Source organism: Lepisma saccharinum, chromosome 22, assembly GCF_977018435.1.
Source record: "Lepisma saccharinum chromosome 22, izLepSacc3.1, whole genome shotgun sequence".
Lineage (NCBI taxonomy): Eukaryota > Metazoa > Arthropoda > Insecta > Zygentoma > Lepismatidae > Lepisma > Lepisma saccharinum.
This window is the reverse complement of record NC_139250.1, coordinates 31,859,950-31,878,430: the sequence shown is the minus strand read 5'-3', so window position 1 is coordinate 31,878,430 and position 18,481 is coordinate 31,859,950. Positions and strand designations below refer to the sequence as shown.

Sequence of the window (18,481 nt, the reverse complement as noted above, 5' to 3'; positions counted from 1 at the left end):
TCTTCAAAGTTAATGTCACCCCAAAATATATACAGGGTGTCCCGGGAGGAAGTGGCAATACTTTGGGAATGGTAGTATGGGTGATTCTAAGCAAAAAAGTTCATATGAACATGGGTTCGATTTTGAACGATAATTGAGATATGAACAGAACTAAAAATGAAGTAGGAAAACGGAAACAAAAACAGTAACATGCAAAACATGGAAATGTAATGCTAATTGTGTAAGTAAATACTAGAAGGGACATAATGATACTAATTTTTATTTCAGTAATTTGTGGTGTACCAGTAATTAGTACATGATAATTAAGTACTTAAGCTCAGTTATCGTTCAAAATCGGACCCATGTTCATATGAACTTTTTTGCTTAGAATCACCCATACTACCATTTCCAAAAGTATTGCCACTTCCTCCCGGGACATCCTGTATTTCACACAAATAACCTCATTTCAGTCACAGTAATTTGTGTTATTATAAAATAAGAGTGATACAGATCGTTGCAAGGCCTCCCCCATGGCGCAGTGGTAGCGTCATTGCCTTGTAATCAAAGGGTCCCGGGTTCGATACCCGGTGGAGGCACAAGTGGTTCGGATCCCACTTTAAACTGTAGGTCCAGTCCCGATTAGCCTTACTGTGCATAAAGTGGACTTAAAACACCAACTCAAACCAAACAGATCGTTGTAGGAACACGGTAAATTCAAACGGAAGCAATGAGGAAATTGCCTTGCTTGTCTCCCCTTACTCCCATAGTGAAAGAAATCCTGTGGACGCACATGCTAACCGATCAACCATAAAAACAGCGCAATTATTAATTATGAAAATTATTTATTTTAACCTGAGCTCGGCAGAGTGTTAAAAAAAGGGTAATTGTCTGTTACATCGGAGACACATTTCTAACACATATTTTCAGTTTCAAATGGTTAGTACTTACCAATTCTGTATTGCGGAACCTATTTCAAGGTGCCATTATGCTTTTTACACGAAAATAACTTCCATTTTTCACATTACGAGTAATTCTTTTGGGTCCTTTCTTCCGTTGCGGAACATAGAATATTTCGCGCACAGCTGTGGATCATCACGCATCGTGCTTGTGTTTTGTCGATTTGGAGTGGGCATGCAGTGTTGCAACCTTCTTAACCGAAAAATACCTACTTTCGTGTTCATTATGTCATCACAAACCATTGACGCATAGCTCCAAAAACCATTCCCGATAGCCCCAAAAACCATTCACGACAGCCCCAAAAACCATTGACGGATAGCCCCGAAAACCATTCACGATAGCCCCAAAAACCATTCACGATAGCCCCAAAAACCATTCACGTTAGCCCCACGAACCATTTCCGGCAAGGTTAGGTTAGGTTGGGTTAGGTTAGGTAAGCATAGTTAAAAAAATAAAAATAAAAAAATTCTGGTAAAAAAAAGGCACGTTTGGAAACACTTCTTCCTCTCGCGAGACCGCGTGACTTTCGACACTCGCGCCATCTGCAGGTTCATAATGGAAACAACGGCATAGTGTTGTCGCTTCGCACAAAAGGCTACTTTATTACATCAAAAGTGCTTATTTTCTGTTGTGCAGCATTCCATAGTGACAAAATACCTCCACGAAGTTTGATAAATGCAACAGAAACTCATTTCCGTAAGTAGTTTCTTCTGTAAATTTGAAGAAAAGTGTCTCCGATATAACAGACATTTACCAAAAAAAGTTCCGCAGAATATAATGTAAAGGGAATACCATTCATAGTGCATAAATTGCCATCAACGCGCTCGTCAGTACGGGAAATTTAATAATAAAATTATACTTTAATAACATTAAACTGTACCGAAGTACTTTCAACTTCTTCTGTTGATACAAGCAAATCTGAGAAATCCTATTTTTTGTAATAAAGTTACTTATAACACGTGTAAATAGTAATGTTAATGGTCTCAACCTTACCAAAATGTTTTCTACACTTTTGTGGATGTATTGTAGTCTCGTATACTTTTTCGTTTCGGTAAAAAGTGAAAAATTTCGTGAAATGATGGACAAATGTTTCATGTAAGTTGGCACAACCAAACCAATTGCAAAAGCTTCGATTTCTAAAAACTATCCGAGTTTGAGTAGCGCATTACTTTTCAAAAGCTGTTGTTTCTATTAAATAATAGAAACATTCACTTTCTACCTTTTTTCACAGCTACCTATAAAGCTCATTACCTTGATTTGGCTGATGACTAGTATCACTCATGTCTATTTAATTATTACACACACGCACACATACACAATTTAACACAACCTGTATATATCACTACAGTCTTCTGAACCAGCAAGTAATCATATTTTTACATCTTTTCGACGAATAACTATATAAGGATTCACATGCAGAACATTTAAAGCTATCGATAGAAAAGCTTAAACTAGCATAAACATGTGTGCAAGGATTATCTATAGATTTGTCATGCCAGTGGTCAAAGTGTAATAGACCACTATATACAGCTGAGTCTGTCAAACACTTTTATTTTAATGTTCGGAAATTGTTGTGTGATGTATGTTGGATTCTCTCACAAATTTGCACAAAACAACTGTTAAAGCTTTCTTCATAATACAATTTTGAAAATTTACCACAACAAATTATTCACATTGTAAAACTATTTTTCTCATTCACATTGTAAAACTATTATTCTCCAGAAAAATTAAGAACCTACACGTGATGACGTCATATTATCTCTCCGTATATCAAAGAGACCCACCTGTACGAATTTCATCTTGGCTTTATGTAGTTCTTTACAAGTTTACCAGAAAGCGGCCCCGGCGCCCACCCAGCGTCGAATAACATGGGTACCTGGGGGAAACCTTCAAATAACCTTGGGGGAAACCCTGGGGGGTAAAGGCGGTTAGGGGCGTGATGCTGATCACATCACCCCCACTCATGACCGGATCAAGAAAGTGTGGGGCGTTACACCCACACCCCCTATACGCCTTCATGGCGTGGTGCTAAGCACAGGGGAGCACTTTACCTTTTACTTTTTACCAGAAAAAGGTTGTCACAAATTGAAGAAATTGCCGTGATGACGTTAATGCTTGCCAAACAGACGTGGGAAAGCAGCATATGCACCCGCTGCATAGATACTATTAACAAGGGGGAAATTTTTATTTTAGGGCATGATGGATTTTGTAATCAGCGGTGGTGTCAGGATTAATCATCTAGGGGTGCTGAGGGGGTGCGGAATGAAGTTTAATCCCATTAAAGACCAAAGATGCGTTAACGCATCATTTTTTTGAAATGCAGGCAAACTATTTGTTGGATTCCTATCAGCTTGAAGACGTTCGTAATTTGATGTACTAATTCGTCAAATGTAATTTTTATTTTTACATATATCAAATCTAACGATATAATATATCGTTAAATGCTGACTTGTTGATCATTTTCTTCTTTTACAGAGTGACATCCTCAGTTTGACGAGTTAACACGAATACAAGGTGTCCCAATAAAATGTATACATAATTTGAATGATTATAACGCCAGTGCTAATTAAGATACAGTTCATTTTCAAACTGATGACAGTTCTGATCTAGGCACTGCTGAAAACGCAAAACAATGGAATCCCGAACGTCAAGAATCAATCCTTTCGGGATTTTGGCGAATTCTCGCTCAAACCGCTGACTTCAATTCGTTTGACTTTTGCCGGTTTTGTACTGTAAACATAATCTTTTATGTACCCCTGTCCCCGGCACAAAAAGTCTAGTGGGGTATTCTTCTGAACGTCTTTGTTCAATCCATACGTTTGTCACATCTTGCCAAGTACCATTCAAAACTGCCCTCTCCAGTCCGGATCATCTGCACTAAGACCGAGGACTCATCCAATGCCAGTGCTTCAAAACGCAATGGATGGTTTCATTTTGAAATTCCTATCTCACGACCCATTTTTCGCACAGATTTTGTTGATCTCTGGCGATACGTTTACAGCAACCTTTCTTGCTTTGTGGGGCTCGTCAATATTAGTTGACTTCCGGAAGGTTTCTTGTTGACATTCTGAACAGTTCCAGCTGCTTCAATTTGAGTGATGGTAAGTCCTGTAGGTGGATCTACTTGAAAATCTCTCCTAAACTGTCTTTGTATATTTCAGCTGCGTTTATAAACGTCCAGTAGCTAGGATAAAATTCCTTTGTTCAAAGCTTAGTCTGGCTTCACCAATTATTTCAAATTGATCAGTCCTGGAAAGGTAAGAAAATTATGTGAGTCAGCTGTTAAAGTGTGTATACTTTTTGGGACACCCTGTACACTCTGACCATCGCTCGCTCAAAGACCCTTGCTTACAGATCTCTCTTTTCTGGAAACATTCACCAATTATAGTAGAAGAAGGAAGTGGAACAATAGCTTTTGCACCTCTTACAACTGGCACATAAAACATACCATCCCACTAATCTGATATCCTTTGATTTTTTTTTAAATGTTAATTTTTAATTCTCAATTAATAATTGAGATTGGATATGGGGGGGATGATTCGGCCCCCTTGAGGTATTTTGGTCGGGGGTTGGGGGCAGAAGGTGCTTTATGCTCCAAGTCATTGTCTATACATGAAAGTTGACTTTGGACTAACATTTTTTTTTCATATGATAATACTGGCAGTCAAACTAGGTTAGGGTGGACTTAAGAAACAAAAACTCAAACTATTTGTGTGTTTATTTAATAAAAGAAACCAGGTGTGAACATCTCTCACAGTCAGTACTCAAAGTGACGTTGGATGGTATCCTCCCAGTTAGCAATATTTTTACAAAGCATTCCCCAAGCTGTCTCGTTGCTACCATATTAAAACATTGGAGCATTCTCCCAGCTAGAACCAAGCCTCGCCATCCCCCCCCTTTGCCAACTATCAATTTCCACTTCAGTAGCTGCTCCCAGTTTCATGCTGAAAACACTCGAAGTTAGGGTTGTGCAACTTTTGAAACATTCTGTAGATACCTCACTAGTAAGCAGAGAAAAGTGTTCTGAACACTTATAATTATCCTTCTGAAAGATAATCGAACATAAATTAACAAATATGTGGGAAAACTATTGAGTCATATTCAGGAGTATGCCTAAATATATTATTTTTTAGTTATCAGTCCTCTATTTTACTATCTTTGCTTGATTCAGACTGGCACAAAAGTTGAATCCTGGGGAGACAAACCCCAACCCCAGACAAGCCTATAATAACATTGTTACAATATGTGTATTCATTGTACAAAGTCCGAAAATAACATTTATCACAGAAATGTATTGATATGAAACTTGCCACCAGATGACTCTGGACAATATCAATATACCATTCATGCAGAAAGTTTACCATCCTTCTGAATCTGGTTAACCTCATCTCACTGTCAATGTGGCATGTTTTTATTTAGTTTTAGAAGTCTTGATTTTTAATTTGTCAGTATTATGTGTGACTCTATAAGTAAAGTAAGTAAACCAAGAGGAACATTCATTCTGAAACGTTATACTTTCACATGTTTGTAATATATTCCTTCAACTGGTTAGGAAGAAAATAATGGTCAGAAAGTGAAATGCATTTTTGTAAGTAGTTAAAATATGATTTGCTGTGATGATTACTTGATGAATTAATTCAGTGTTCCTGACCTAGGGAATAGGGATCAAGTTGGATTATGTACAAATGTCATACAAAATTATCTTCTCATGTAAACATTTTTATGGAGCATTATGGCATATGGCAAATTGATCTTCTTGACAAGAATTTTTTATACACAAATGAAAAGAATGCTTCCATAATATCAACAATATTTTTGTTTTTGCTGAAGATGTGGATATACATAACTTTCTGTTTGCTACTCATCGATAATTATATATTTATGGGCAGGTGAGGTTCAGCATATGCTGCTCTCCTACCTAACCCTGGTCAGGATACAGGATACCTTGTTTGAAAGACTGACTAGCAGTGACTGTGATTGGGGGGCATGGGGGAAGTTTTCGAGAGTGGAGATCTCCCCACTCTTTCACGCCTTTTAATGCTAACACTTTCTACGAAAAAAAAGTAAACTGCCCTTTTCCCACAGTTTTGGTACCCAATTGCCGCTACTGTCGACTACCATGACCTCTGTTATTAAGAGATTTAGGGAACAGTGGTCATAATCTCCAAAAGAATCGTTACAATCTGATTTCATTTCAGTGAATTCAATTTTCTTTCCTAGAATCCTTTGGGTTAGGTAACAATTGGTTTCATTAGGCTTTGGTTATGCTTTGTTTTAGGAAGGTGCCCATCAATCAAAGATCACTATCTACTTTTACAATTTATAGTTAGTTTGATACATTGGGGGAGGGGAAGGTGATTACTTATATTATGTTAATGGACAACATATTGTTAGTGCTAGAAGAGTGTTCTGGGATGTCAAATAGGGGTGGTTACTTACATAGGCGCCGACTCAATGGGGCTTGGGGGGGCTCGAGCCCCCCCAATATTAACGATGTTGGAGCAAAGCCCCCCAAATAATTTTGCATAAGAGGATCTAATGTATTATTTTGCTTCTCTTGTAAAGTTTACTCTGAATTGTGCCACATGAACTTAACTTTATATACACATTTAAAATTTTCTAGACCATCAACTTTGGGGGGGCTGAGACCGCTAAACCATCAACTTTGGGGAGGCTATGACCAGAGACAGCAAAACACATGACTTATTACTTTATTGCCTAAGTATGTAATTATGAGTATTGTTAAAATTTTTAGTAAAAAGATTTTCAAAAGACGATGTGCATGAACTAGGGTAGTGGATGGGACGTTCGGGCTACAAATGGCTCTCACATGAAATTCAGAACGAGATCATTGATATATTAGGGAGATACGTTTTGCGCTCTGCGGTAGCAGATATTAAAAGTAGGGAATATTTAGCTATTATTGTTGACGAAACTTGTGACATATCCATCCGTGGACAATTAATATTCTGCATTCGAACTGCGAATAAAAGAATTGATATTTTTGATGAATTCATGGGCTTTTATTAGGGATGTGCGGGACGGGATCGGGACGGGAAAAAATTTCAATTTCCCGACTAGGTAGGGAAATTTTCGGGACGGGAAATGTTCGAAATTTCCAGAAAATCTGAAAATCTCGAATTCTACACGTCATTTTCACTTTAAGTGATTTCTGGATTAAAAACTAACAATTTACGATAAGTTCCAGAAATTGACAATGCAGAAAACGTCAAGAAATAACAACATTTTAAAATTACCATTCGGTATTTCCCGACTGCTCGGGATCCCGAAAAGTAGGAAATCATTTCCCGAAGTCGGGATCGGGACGGAAAATATTTTTCCCCGATCCCGGTCCCGACTTTTCGGGATCCCGCACACCCCTAGCTTTTATGAGATTCCGAACACTGAGGCCAAAACTTAAAGAAGGGAGAGAGTGAATCATTCATTAATTTATTTCAGTGATCAGAGCCCCCCAATAATTTTGACAAGTCGGCGCCCCTGGTTACTTATTATTATTATTACTGCGGCCAGGAAAAAAAAACAGGCAAGTCACAATTTCCTGTCATAAGCGGTGGTGTCATTTCCTGCCTTGATGATGTACTGGAATTTACAACAGGGTTTCTTTCGTTTCATCCATTTGAAACTTCGAATTGTTGAATCATATTCTTTTTGTACATTTTCATTTACATGTTGAGTAACGTTTTGCAATTAAAATTTCAGTTTTGGAGTTGGACGAAAGCTAATTCACCTAGTTTTTTCCCTTGACCCTTCAATAGATTTATTATAAATTCAAGTTATCTTGGAAGAAACAACTCCTCTAACTCCCCATAAGTCACCCATGCATTGTTCCATAATAGCAAGTAAAAGGACAATGAGATACAGCACTTCATGTGTTTACTATGGTTTGGGACAGAAGTATTCTCAATTTTGAGTATTAGTATTTATTGCCCACCTTGCAAACTTGTTCTTGTTATTGGGTTTGTATTAAACATTCTCCGTGTTAATTCATTTTCATCTTTCTCATCATGTTGTATACCAATTTCATTCTGTTTCAATAGGTTTAAGGTATGCATGCAGAACAAACTTTTACCCGTTCACACTACAGTTTCTTATATCTGATCATCCATAGGTGGATTAATGAAGCCAGGCTTGAAAGATCTAAAGCTAATAATAAACGTACAATTAATACACTCCTCACAAAAAGTTTGTAATATTCTTATATTAGGCAATAGGTGATAGGCAAGATCTTGGAATTCAACAACACATGGTATCTGTCTGCTGGACATTCTCATGCTTTCGCCATGACACCCTGGCTATCACCTATCACCCAATCATCATTGCCTTGTAATCAAGGGGTCCCGGGTTCGATTCCCGGTGGAGGCACATAGCAATTCGGATCCCACTTTAAACTGCAGGTTCAGTTCCGATTAGCTTTACTGTGCATCAAGTAGACTTAAAACACCAATCAATCAAAACCTATCGCCTAATATAACAATATTCCAAACTTTTTGTGAGGAGTGTATAAAATAAACTCTTAGTGGCCAAGAGTGTTGAGTTCTTGACTTGTCACTAATGAAAATTCTGAGTTTGAATCCTGGCTTAGGCAGTGGAAAATGCATGCAAAGTGTCACCCCACCAGCCATATTGCCCCATATTACAATGTAGGTGTTAATCCCCCACCCCTAGTTAGCTCCTAGGCTCAAGTAGAGATCTTGCGGCTAACAATATCTATTTCGAACACTGATTTATTATAATAATCATCTATCCTTATCATTACGATTAGCTTAAAGAGGTAGAAAAGAGAGACATACAATATAAAAGAAAAATATACCTAGGTATACAGTAAATTGTTGGTTGTTTATGAGTGTTAATACAATTTTAACACTCACGAATTTTGTGTGAATATAGGTGAGGTGAGTTACCAAGTTCCTAAAAGAAACATTAACTCATGATGGTGACATTTATCAATCTGCTTGAAATTCTACTACCTCCCCCACTCCCCCCACCAAAAAACAACAGCTCTTCATTGCTCATTTGTGAATAGAAGCCTCAGTAAGAACCAATTTAGACCAGTTTCTGTCATGGATCCAGGTGCACTTGTTTGGTCAAATTTAATCTCCAAAATTAAGATGCGCATTTGATTCGATTGCAATAGATTCTGCAGATTTAGTTAAAAAATCATTGAATCTGAAACAATGTAATTGAAGTACCTGTAAGTCGATTTGTAATATAATTAGTTTAACAAAGAATAGCATTTTATTAAAATAACATTGAAAAATTCATAACATAAGCCCATTGTTGTATAAAATTAACTTTTTTTCTTCTTTCTATCTTGGAGGTATGGTTTCAAGATTTTGAAAATTAGATTGCATTAGATTTGTATACACACTGCGTACTCCAACACTTTAAGAAACAAGTAAGTGTATGCATTGCACTCATTATTACAAGTTTATGTGATTATCTTCCTTAGCCATCAAATTGATTGATATGTTTTTATTAAAGGTGATGCCTAAATAGTGTTTAGAGCAGGATCTGACAATGATGTATTTGATAAAGGACTATAAAGACATTTTTTTTTTATAATTGCTCTTTCTTTTTTAATAGAGTTCTTGATAAGACCACTTTCAGTGTGTAATGGAGGATAATACAGAAGCAGGAACATTTCCCGCACTTGCTGCTACAACTCCTGCAGCTGAAGAAGTTGAAGACCAAGATTTACTCGTAAGTGCATTTCTGATCATTCTAATATTCTGTATGGTGGAACAATAGGAGTTGGACCAGGTGGCTAATGTATGCAAGGTAACAAACTTCCACTGGAAGGCAGTGGCGTACCCAGGATTTTGGAATGGGAGGTGTTACGTAAACTTTTTCTTTGTAGTGAGCCCTCATTTTTCTATTTTTTTGTGCCTTTGATGTATTTTATAAGAATATTGGGCCAAAAGGGAGGTTATGACCCCCACCAACTCCCCTTGGGCATGCCACTGCTGGGTGGATATCAAGGCAAACAACTTTTCAAAAACATTATCATTGAGGACTCATTTCCATCCAAGCCCTCAAAAAAGATCATTTTATATCCTGCACATATGCAACCATTCATACAAAAATATTCAGGTTTGCCACTGACACATTCTTTCCTTGAATGAATGTGAAAAATCTTTAGAATGCTTTGGACATTTCACTCAAGCAGGGGCTACTCTCAGAAGTATGAGTACCTTTTAACAGAACTCGTAGAGTATTTTTTTTAATGCAAAAGGATCACAGATTATAGACATTCATAATTTGATTCAAAAGAGTGAGCCAGTGTCTCAACTGGGTGCATTTTGTTTCAATGGAATTTTATCAATTTTAGTATGTTACCTGACAGAAAAAAGGAAATTATCGGTATCAAATATGAGTACAGGGTGTCCGAATTGAAATGCCCTAATTTCAACTGTCTGTAACTACACATGTATTAGATGCATCTAAATGAATTATACAATAATGAATATACATAGTCCTAAAGTTTCTGTGAGCAAAGTAGTAATTAGAACATTTAAGTACATTTCTACATGTGCCTGACATTACCCCTCTCGATTTTTTCCTGTGGGGGTATGTCAAGGACATGGTGTACTCAACCAAAGTGACAAGGATTACAGTTGCCATTGGACAACCACACATGCTACAGGCAACCTGGAGGGAAATCGACTGTCGGGGGGACATCCTGCCTGCGACTCGAGAGGCGCATGTGATTCATTGATTGATTGATTTGCTTTATTTTACTTTGCTTTTTGTGCCACTTTTGGCTAATTTGCAAAGATGGGTATGAGCGGTGATATGATGATGGATCCATATGATGGTGTTCTATGAAATTGATGAATGGACACTCACAAACATCCATGCCCAGGCAGGGAATTCAACCAAGGACCCCTAGTGTCATAGCATGATGTGCTAACCACTCCGCCATGGAAGCCAGCTTGGGGCGCATGTTGAAATGTACTAAGTGTACTAAAAATGTAGTAAATGTACTAATTACTACTTTGTTCACAGAAACTTTAGGACTACATATTTTCATTGATGAATAATTCATTTGGATGCATCAAATACATGTGGAGTTACAGACAATTGAAATTAGGGCGTTTCAATTCAGACACCCTGTATATGTGTCACAAGGTTGCATACATACAGGATAAAAGGTTTATTTCTTTGTGTGTTTTTTTTCAAGGACTCATGCCTTCTAGAGTATGCTTCAATAAGCCAAAACAATATTAAGAAAAGTTATTTGTCTTGATGTCCCCTTCACAGTTTGTGAATTAAGTTCGTTGCTTTGGGAGGAATGCCCACTCGGTGGCATATTTGGGATATCATTTCAGGGTGCAGGTTTTTTTGGTATGTAAATGTGTATATATGCTACTCATATATGCTTTCAATTTTCTATATGGGGGATAAAAATATCCCTGGTAGGGATAATAAATTTTGCCGGGATTTTGGGGGGGGGGCAGAATTCCCAACCCTGTTAATGCACTCAGTAGAGTGCTGCAGGAAGAACATTTCGCTCAAGTGCCAAATAGTTCGCAAGGACAATGCTAGATAGCGTACGGAGCTTCTTCCCTCAAGTGAATAACACCCAAACAGGCAAAATGAGCCATATACACTCGAAGCCCAGTACTACAGTCAACAACAAAGATAATGTTAGGCAAATTGTCCACCACTATTTTAATTACTTTTTTATTCTACATTCGGTGTTGTTTTAAGGAATGAAACTATGTTGGTTAGAAGCAGGCATTGTTATCTGTTTATAAACGTCATTATTTCAATTCATTGTCATCCCAATGTGTAATACAGACCGAATTAAAATGGTGGTGGACAATTCGCCTACTGTTTCTTTCGCCACTGGGTGTACAGTACATGCATAACTGTAATTTGTTTGTGGTAGTGGGTCCTGAAATATAGATCATGACATGAAAGACACAGTGAAATTGAAACTTAAGTAAACATAGTCATTATCTCCATGTTAAAATGTACTTTAGTCTATCTTACCAATGCAGTGATATGTGAAAATGAAACAAATGATTGTGGGTTGAAAGTGGTAGGATGGATATTTTACAATGTGTCTATGATTATTGTCACATTAAAATGCCATGTTAGAGCGTGGGAGAGTCGAACAATGAGAGAGCGAAAGTGGTTCCGTGCAGTACTCTAGTGCACAGTATTCAAACCCGTGACTGAGCCAGGGGGGTGGGGGGCGACAAATATTGTTGGTGGGCAGTCACATTGAAACGCCTGAAAACACTATATATGAATATATAATAATACTTATATTATTATTATTAATAATAATAATTATAATAATAATTATTATTATTATTACTATTAGCTATATTCATTATGGTGTTTTGTGATTGTCCTTTATTCAGAGTGGACGTGTACTGCCTAAATTTACTTCTCGATTACGAGTTTATCTCCATATGATTTGCTTTAATAAAGGCATTTATTCTTTTTTTTTATTCGTGGGAACTGCAGCAAGTTGTGTTGTTTCTAGTGGCCTATTTCAGTATTGGAAGACATTTATAATTTTATAATTCATCATCCTTCTTGAGATGAAACTACTGATATAAATATTCAAGTTATAAGATAATAATATAAATGACGGAAAAAAATACTTCGAAGAGTTTAATTTTCTTGAAAAATAAACATGACTTTAGAAGAAATTAATCTTCTTAAGTATTAGAAACAACGAAAGTCACTTAGTGAAGTGCAATTCTCCTGTAGGAGAATTCTGCTGTATGTGCTTTGGAGAACACATTTCCCACCTTTGGTACGTCCAGGACTTGACATTTCTTCTCAGTATCAAGGACAGTCAAATAAGGCAGCTGGCATCCGGCATCCTATTTCGAGCAAAGCATTTCAAAGGTTTCAAACACGAAAAGGTTACATGCTGCATTGGAGAGAATACAACTAGAGTGTGAACCTTCTGAAATGCCAATTTATACTTTCCTAGGATTTCGAAGAAATCTAAATCCATTAAATGGAGTATTTTCACTCCATCTTTGTAACACTGAAGAGTTTTGGGCAAAATCTGTGTTTCATCTTTCAGGGAAATGTTATCACAGAAATAAAAATCTGAGAAAGGTTACAGTTATCTCATATTTCAAGAAATATTCTGACCCTGGTGCACCTCTCACTCTACCACTCCAAAGTATGTTTGTGCTACACAATTACAGGCACCTATGGAGTTCTTGGGAAGAAGTTCTTCAATTGTAAGAGAAAAAGCGAACCTGCTTCTAATGATTGAAGAGTGGCAAATCCTAAAAAGCGTTCTTTTACCTGTCCGCGATACAAATATCTTTCTTGTTCCTAACTCGCAATGTATTTTGTTTCATCTGACATGAGTGCGAATACTTTTGCCTCTTCCACTTCCTGGCGTATTTTGCTGAGAATAAGTGTGGACATTACGCAGATTAATTTGTTTTGAATATAATTTTCAATGTAATTTGCATTTTAAGGTTCAAGTTCAATACATTTCCAAATAATATCCCCTCATTTTGAAATTAACTTCAAGAGTATCGAAGATATTCCCTTTCGTAAGGTTTGCCTCAGACTCATCATCTCGAAAATCAAGTCCCTGAATATTAAGAAACCGCGATGCAGCCACCACAACTGACATGTAGTGTCGGCTTTCTTGGATCACTTCTGGTCCCAGGTTCGATACCTGGTGGAGGCACTTTAAACTGTAGGTTCAGTCCCGATTAGCCTTAATGTGCATAAAGTGGACTAAAACACCAAATCAACCAACCAACCAAATCTTGAATCACCTTTGAATGTATTTTACTAAATAGAGTTGTCACTAACGATCCATGATTAGAATAACTTGCCCGTACTACAGATGATGTTTTGTGGTCCTCAGAATGTTCGTGATGTTTTAAAACCATCCACATTCAATGCTTTTTTCCAGTTCTTAAAACTGGTTAAAACTTAGGTTAATCGCGATGATTACAGGACATAAATGAATGAGAAATGGTCTACGGCCAGGTCGGAGCTCGAATCTTCAACAAAAGTCACAAACACACACACACCCTTTTTCATATTATTCGATATTTCATTAATTTCAGTTGGGGGGGGGGCGAAGTGTCTGACTGGGGGGCGCCCACCCCCCTGCCCCCACTGGTGTCATCACTGACTCAAACACTCTACAATCAATTTCCCCAAATAAGCTTTCACCATGGCATGCATCAAGCAGATGAACACTTCATAATACTAATTTTACTATTGTTATTAAACTTCTTATATGTGCATCTTACTACATTATTTCTTACTGTTGACGTCCTGATATAAAACGAACCATTCTGTATTTGAATTTTATTGAATAAATAAATAAAACAAATAGAATCATGGAGGTCCAGTAAGTTTGGCATCTGATGGAAGACACGAAACCTGGGTTCAATTCCTGGAGTGGAACTTTTACAGCAATGGGGCAGCTATGAGGTTGACCCAGTCTTTAATAAATGGGTATTTGGGGTAACCTGGCTTATAGAGATGGCTGGAGCATGGTGCTGATCTCATCATATCCACAAATGGCCAAGATTGTGAATGTGTGGGAAACAACATCCATACCCTCTCCACCATATGTCTTTATAGTACACTGCAATGTTAAGTAATACTGGTAATAGTAAGTGACGTAAGATAACCAAGATTAAACAATACTCTGGATCAGTCACAAACAATGTCTGAAAACTTGATGATTTTATGCCTAATTTTGGGCAAGGAAAAGCAAACATAGAACTCAAGTGGGGGGCGTCATGGAGCAATGAATTTGTAGTAAAATCACAGACTGTCATAGGTTCGATTGCTTCCACTGACAAAACAAATTTCACCTGAAGACGAGAGAAGTGCTCTCTTGAAACATAGTGTTAGAATAAGTATAGTTTAAAGCCCCACACCCCCTATATGCCTTCATGGCATGGTGCTATGCACAGGGGAGCACTTTACACTTTAATAGTTTAAAGCACTAGACAATAATAACATTGCATGCTAATGTAGATCCATTGTCACTAACATTCAGTCAATAAATGGAATACAAGGCCTGACTTTTGACACACCACATGACCAAAAAGAGACATTAAATCCACCCTGTCTCATACATTCACATAATAATATAACAGCATGGAGTGATTTTTTTTCAAATGGATAATAAACATGTTAGTAGGTTAGGCAGGAGTGAGTGAAGTGAATATATTTATCACTTGGCTGTTGTATACATACATAACCTAATATTACACAATTTATTTAATATGCAGGTGAGAAGCTTGAAACCAACCCCTTCGGAAATAACATTAGACAGGCCTGTGAATCTTGATCGACCTCAGTGGACCTCAAGGACAGAATTTGTTCTCTCCTGCATTGGTGCTTCAGTTGGATTAGGCAATGTGTGGAGATTTCCATACCTGGCATATGATAACGGTGGAGGTAAGAAAAACTACACAAACTTAAATATTGATCAACACCACAAATGTTCAGTAATGCATTCCCTAAAACCAAAGGTTTCCCTATGGACAAACTACAGTTAGTAGCAGGAATGGTACTGAAGAGGAGCCAAAAGGGGTGGGGATATGTGGGAAACAACCACAAAATACCTTCTCCAGCCCCCTTCAAATGCACTGTATACTCAATATGTGTGTAAAAATTTCTTTCTTTAAAATCCAACCAATACCTTCTGATACCAACCTCAATGGCATTGCCATTGACATTGGAATCAGCTCAGCTCTAATTTATATAATAATTCTATGTGTCTTTTGCAAATATATATACAGTTGGTAAAAGGAAGGAGGGCCACAAGGGCTCAATAACAAGCGGAAGAGGAATGAAGAAACATCAGACACTAGAAAAACTCAAGTTTTTGCAACGTCAGTGGTTCACAGCTTTATTATATGTATTTATGCTATATATACACACACACATGCACGTCCCATATACAGGGTGATTCAGAATTCCTATTACACACTTCTAGGAGTTGTAGAGGGGACTTAGTAGATCAAGTTTTGATAAGGGACCCATGTCCGGAAACGTACCATTTTGGTACTACACAGATGACAAGATCACATAATTTCACATCTCCCGCTTCACGGTAGGGAACCCGCATTGACAGAGGGCGACATCTTTCTTCAGTCACCTGATGGCATGTGTGCTTCTTCCAACGTCCTCTGTTTACAATCCGGTGTGCTTCGATCTTCACCTCAGTTGCTATTCAGCCATTGGAAAACACAATACAGTATGGTTGAATACACGTTTGCCGAGAACACTGACATGTTAATTTATGGCAAAGCTGGACGTAATGGTAGAGCTGCGCAACGTCTGTATGCAGAGCATTTTCCGCAATGTGTCACTCCATCACATACCATTGTTGCCCGATTAGATGATGATGATGTGAAATTATGTGATCTTGTCATCTGTGTAGTACCAAAATGGTACGTTTCCGGTCACGGGTTCCTTATCAAAACGTGATTTACTAAGTCCCCTCCACAACCCCTATAAGTGTGTAATATGAATTCTGAATCACCCTGTATACTTTATCTGCGCATCCACTGATGGCATTATTCACAGAAGGCTGCTGTCTGACATTCAATGAGTTGAATTAATGTTTGTTTGAGTTGGATTTTTAAGTCTACTTTATGCACAGACAGGCTAGTCAGGTACTGGACCTACAATTGAAAGTAGGGCTGAACCACTGTACAATGTGCCTCCACTGGGTATCAAACCTGGGACCCCTTGATTACAAGGTGACAAATGCTATTACTACACAATTGGGACGGGCAGAGTTGAATTAATGCGATTGAGATTTACATGCTTATATCTATGTGATTTTTTCATGTTATCAGAGCCAATCAAAATCACTTGCAATATATTGGGATTAATACACATTCTGTTGCACTGAGTACAAGTAAGAATCTTCTCTTTCAACCATGTTTGTATTAACAATTTAAGTAATAGTTAGTATTTAATTGTTTGACAATTGCTGTAACTGACATTACATTTCATTCATTATGACTTTAAAAGACACACGTGAAGTTCTGTTGAAACTTTGAGTAATGAAATGTCCTAAGTTTTAACTTGTGTACTTGAAGTATGGTGAATGTATATGTCACATATCAGGTATTTATAGATAGGAATATGATCTTCCTTGATGACCCATGCATGTGTTTTATGGGCATGGAATCCCTTCTACCTTTTCTATCATTCACAACATGTAAGCAGGTGTTATTAAGCCAATGGCCTTGCTTTCCCTGCTGACATAGTGTTGTTAATTTTACTGATTTTGTTGTATGCTATGCCAGCACAGTTTTTACATCATCACAAATAGTAATCAAATAATACATAATTTAATCTCCATTTCCAAATTATTAATACTGGGTGTTTCATAAATAATTGAGGGATTACAAGAATTTATTCCAAGTAAAGTATTGAACTTACGTTAATGAAATCAGTCCAGAGAGAACGAGGAACTCGAACAGTTTTTTTTGTACACTTACAAATGTTCAATGTGTGCACTACATTTGACATGGCACACATCGATGCAATAGTAAGTTCTTGCCACACTCGCATCAACATATGCATGTCGATAGTGTCTGTCGCTGCGATGATATGCTACCCTAGGGCTGGTATATCATGCAGCATCGGTAAGACTAATACCCTGTCTTTCATGAAACTCCACAAAAAGAAGTCACACAGTGTAAGGTCGCTGATTTTGGGGACCAAAACATTACACAAAACACTGTGAGTGAAGTGAGTGATTTGAGTGTCGCCTAGCGGCAGGGATATGAACTCTGAGCTTAACAAAACATACATGCACAAACTGTTTGCGTTCCTAGATCATTCTGGACTGGTTTCATTCAGTAGTTTACTTGCAATAAATTTTTGTAACCCCTCAATTATTTGTGAAACACCCAGTATATTGATGAAGAGGTTTTCTTGGGATATCAGCCAGGTGATGTGCGGATAGGTTTCCAAGCTTTCGCGAGCTAATGCAGCTCTCATCTTCAGGGACTGAAGTGTAGAGATGTGTCAGAAGTATTTTTTTATGTATTTAGTGTAGGAGGAGGCTAGTGTAGATGGTGGGCCAATCAAGTGTCATCTCTCTGATGCAGGGACGGTGCTACAGGGGGGCTTCGGGAGCTGAAGCCCCCCCCCAAACCAGGCTTCAGCCCCGTCTGTAGCCCCCCTAGATTTCTGTAGTACGGTAGATGCATTTCGACTGAAAACTAAAAAGTAAAGTTTACATTTTCCATTATAAAACTTCCATTGGGGAAAGCACAATGTTCAAGTAGATTTTCTACAGATCGCACGGTTACTTTATTACAATGTGTTTAAAAATTAAGGGGCCACTGATCATTTTGTACTAAGGAATTGGCCAATCATGAGTCACCAAACTTGCTACGAAGTCTGTTGTCTGCCTGGTAGGTGGATGTATTCAGTGGCTGTGAGATTGTCCTTTAATTGTTGTTGACATTACAGCTAAATGTGCTCAATTATTAGCCTCTGTAAATCGAATCACTATATTTCAGAATAGGTCTAA

At 37.7% G+C, this 18,481-nt stretch overlaps 2 protein-coding genes across 6 annotated transcripts in view; one reads left to right on the top strand and one right to left on the bottom strand.

Annotated features, from left to right (window-relative positions):
• Positions 1-2,422, bottom strand: part of LOC146004904 (sodium-dependent proline transporter-like) — a 59,735-nt gene extending 57,313 nt beyond the window's left edge. Inside the window, exon 1 of the mRNA XM_083143933.1 lies at positions 2,188-2,422. Within this exon, the coding sequence (XP_083000059.1) occupies positions 2,188-2,218 (31 nt within the window). The 5' untranslated portion in view covers positions 2,219-2,422. The remainder of the gene's footprint in view (positions 1-2,187) is intronic.
• A 1,532-nt stretch (positions 2,423-3,954) lies between these two features.
• The window catches only part of LOC146004686 (sodium-dependent nutrient amino acid transporter 1-like), an 80,976-nt gene continuing 66,449 nt past the window's right edge, over positions 3,955-18,481 (top strand). For 2 of the 5 annotated variants that reach the window (XM_083143622.1, XM_083143618.1), the window contains exons 1-3: positions 5,412-5,524; positions 9,541-9,657; positions 15,210-15,378. In XM_083143622.1, the coding sequence (XP_082999748.1) occupies positions 9,571-9,657; positions 15,210-15,378 (256 nt within the window). In that variant the 5' untranslated portion in view covers positions 5,412-5,524; positions 9,541-9,570. The other 3 variants (XM_083143621.1, XM_083143619.1, XM_083143620.1) reach the window with 3 other exon arrangements.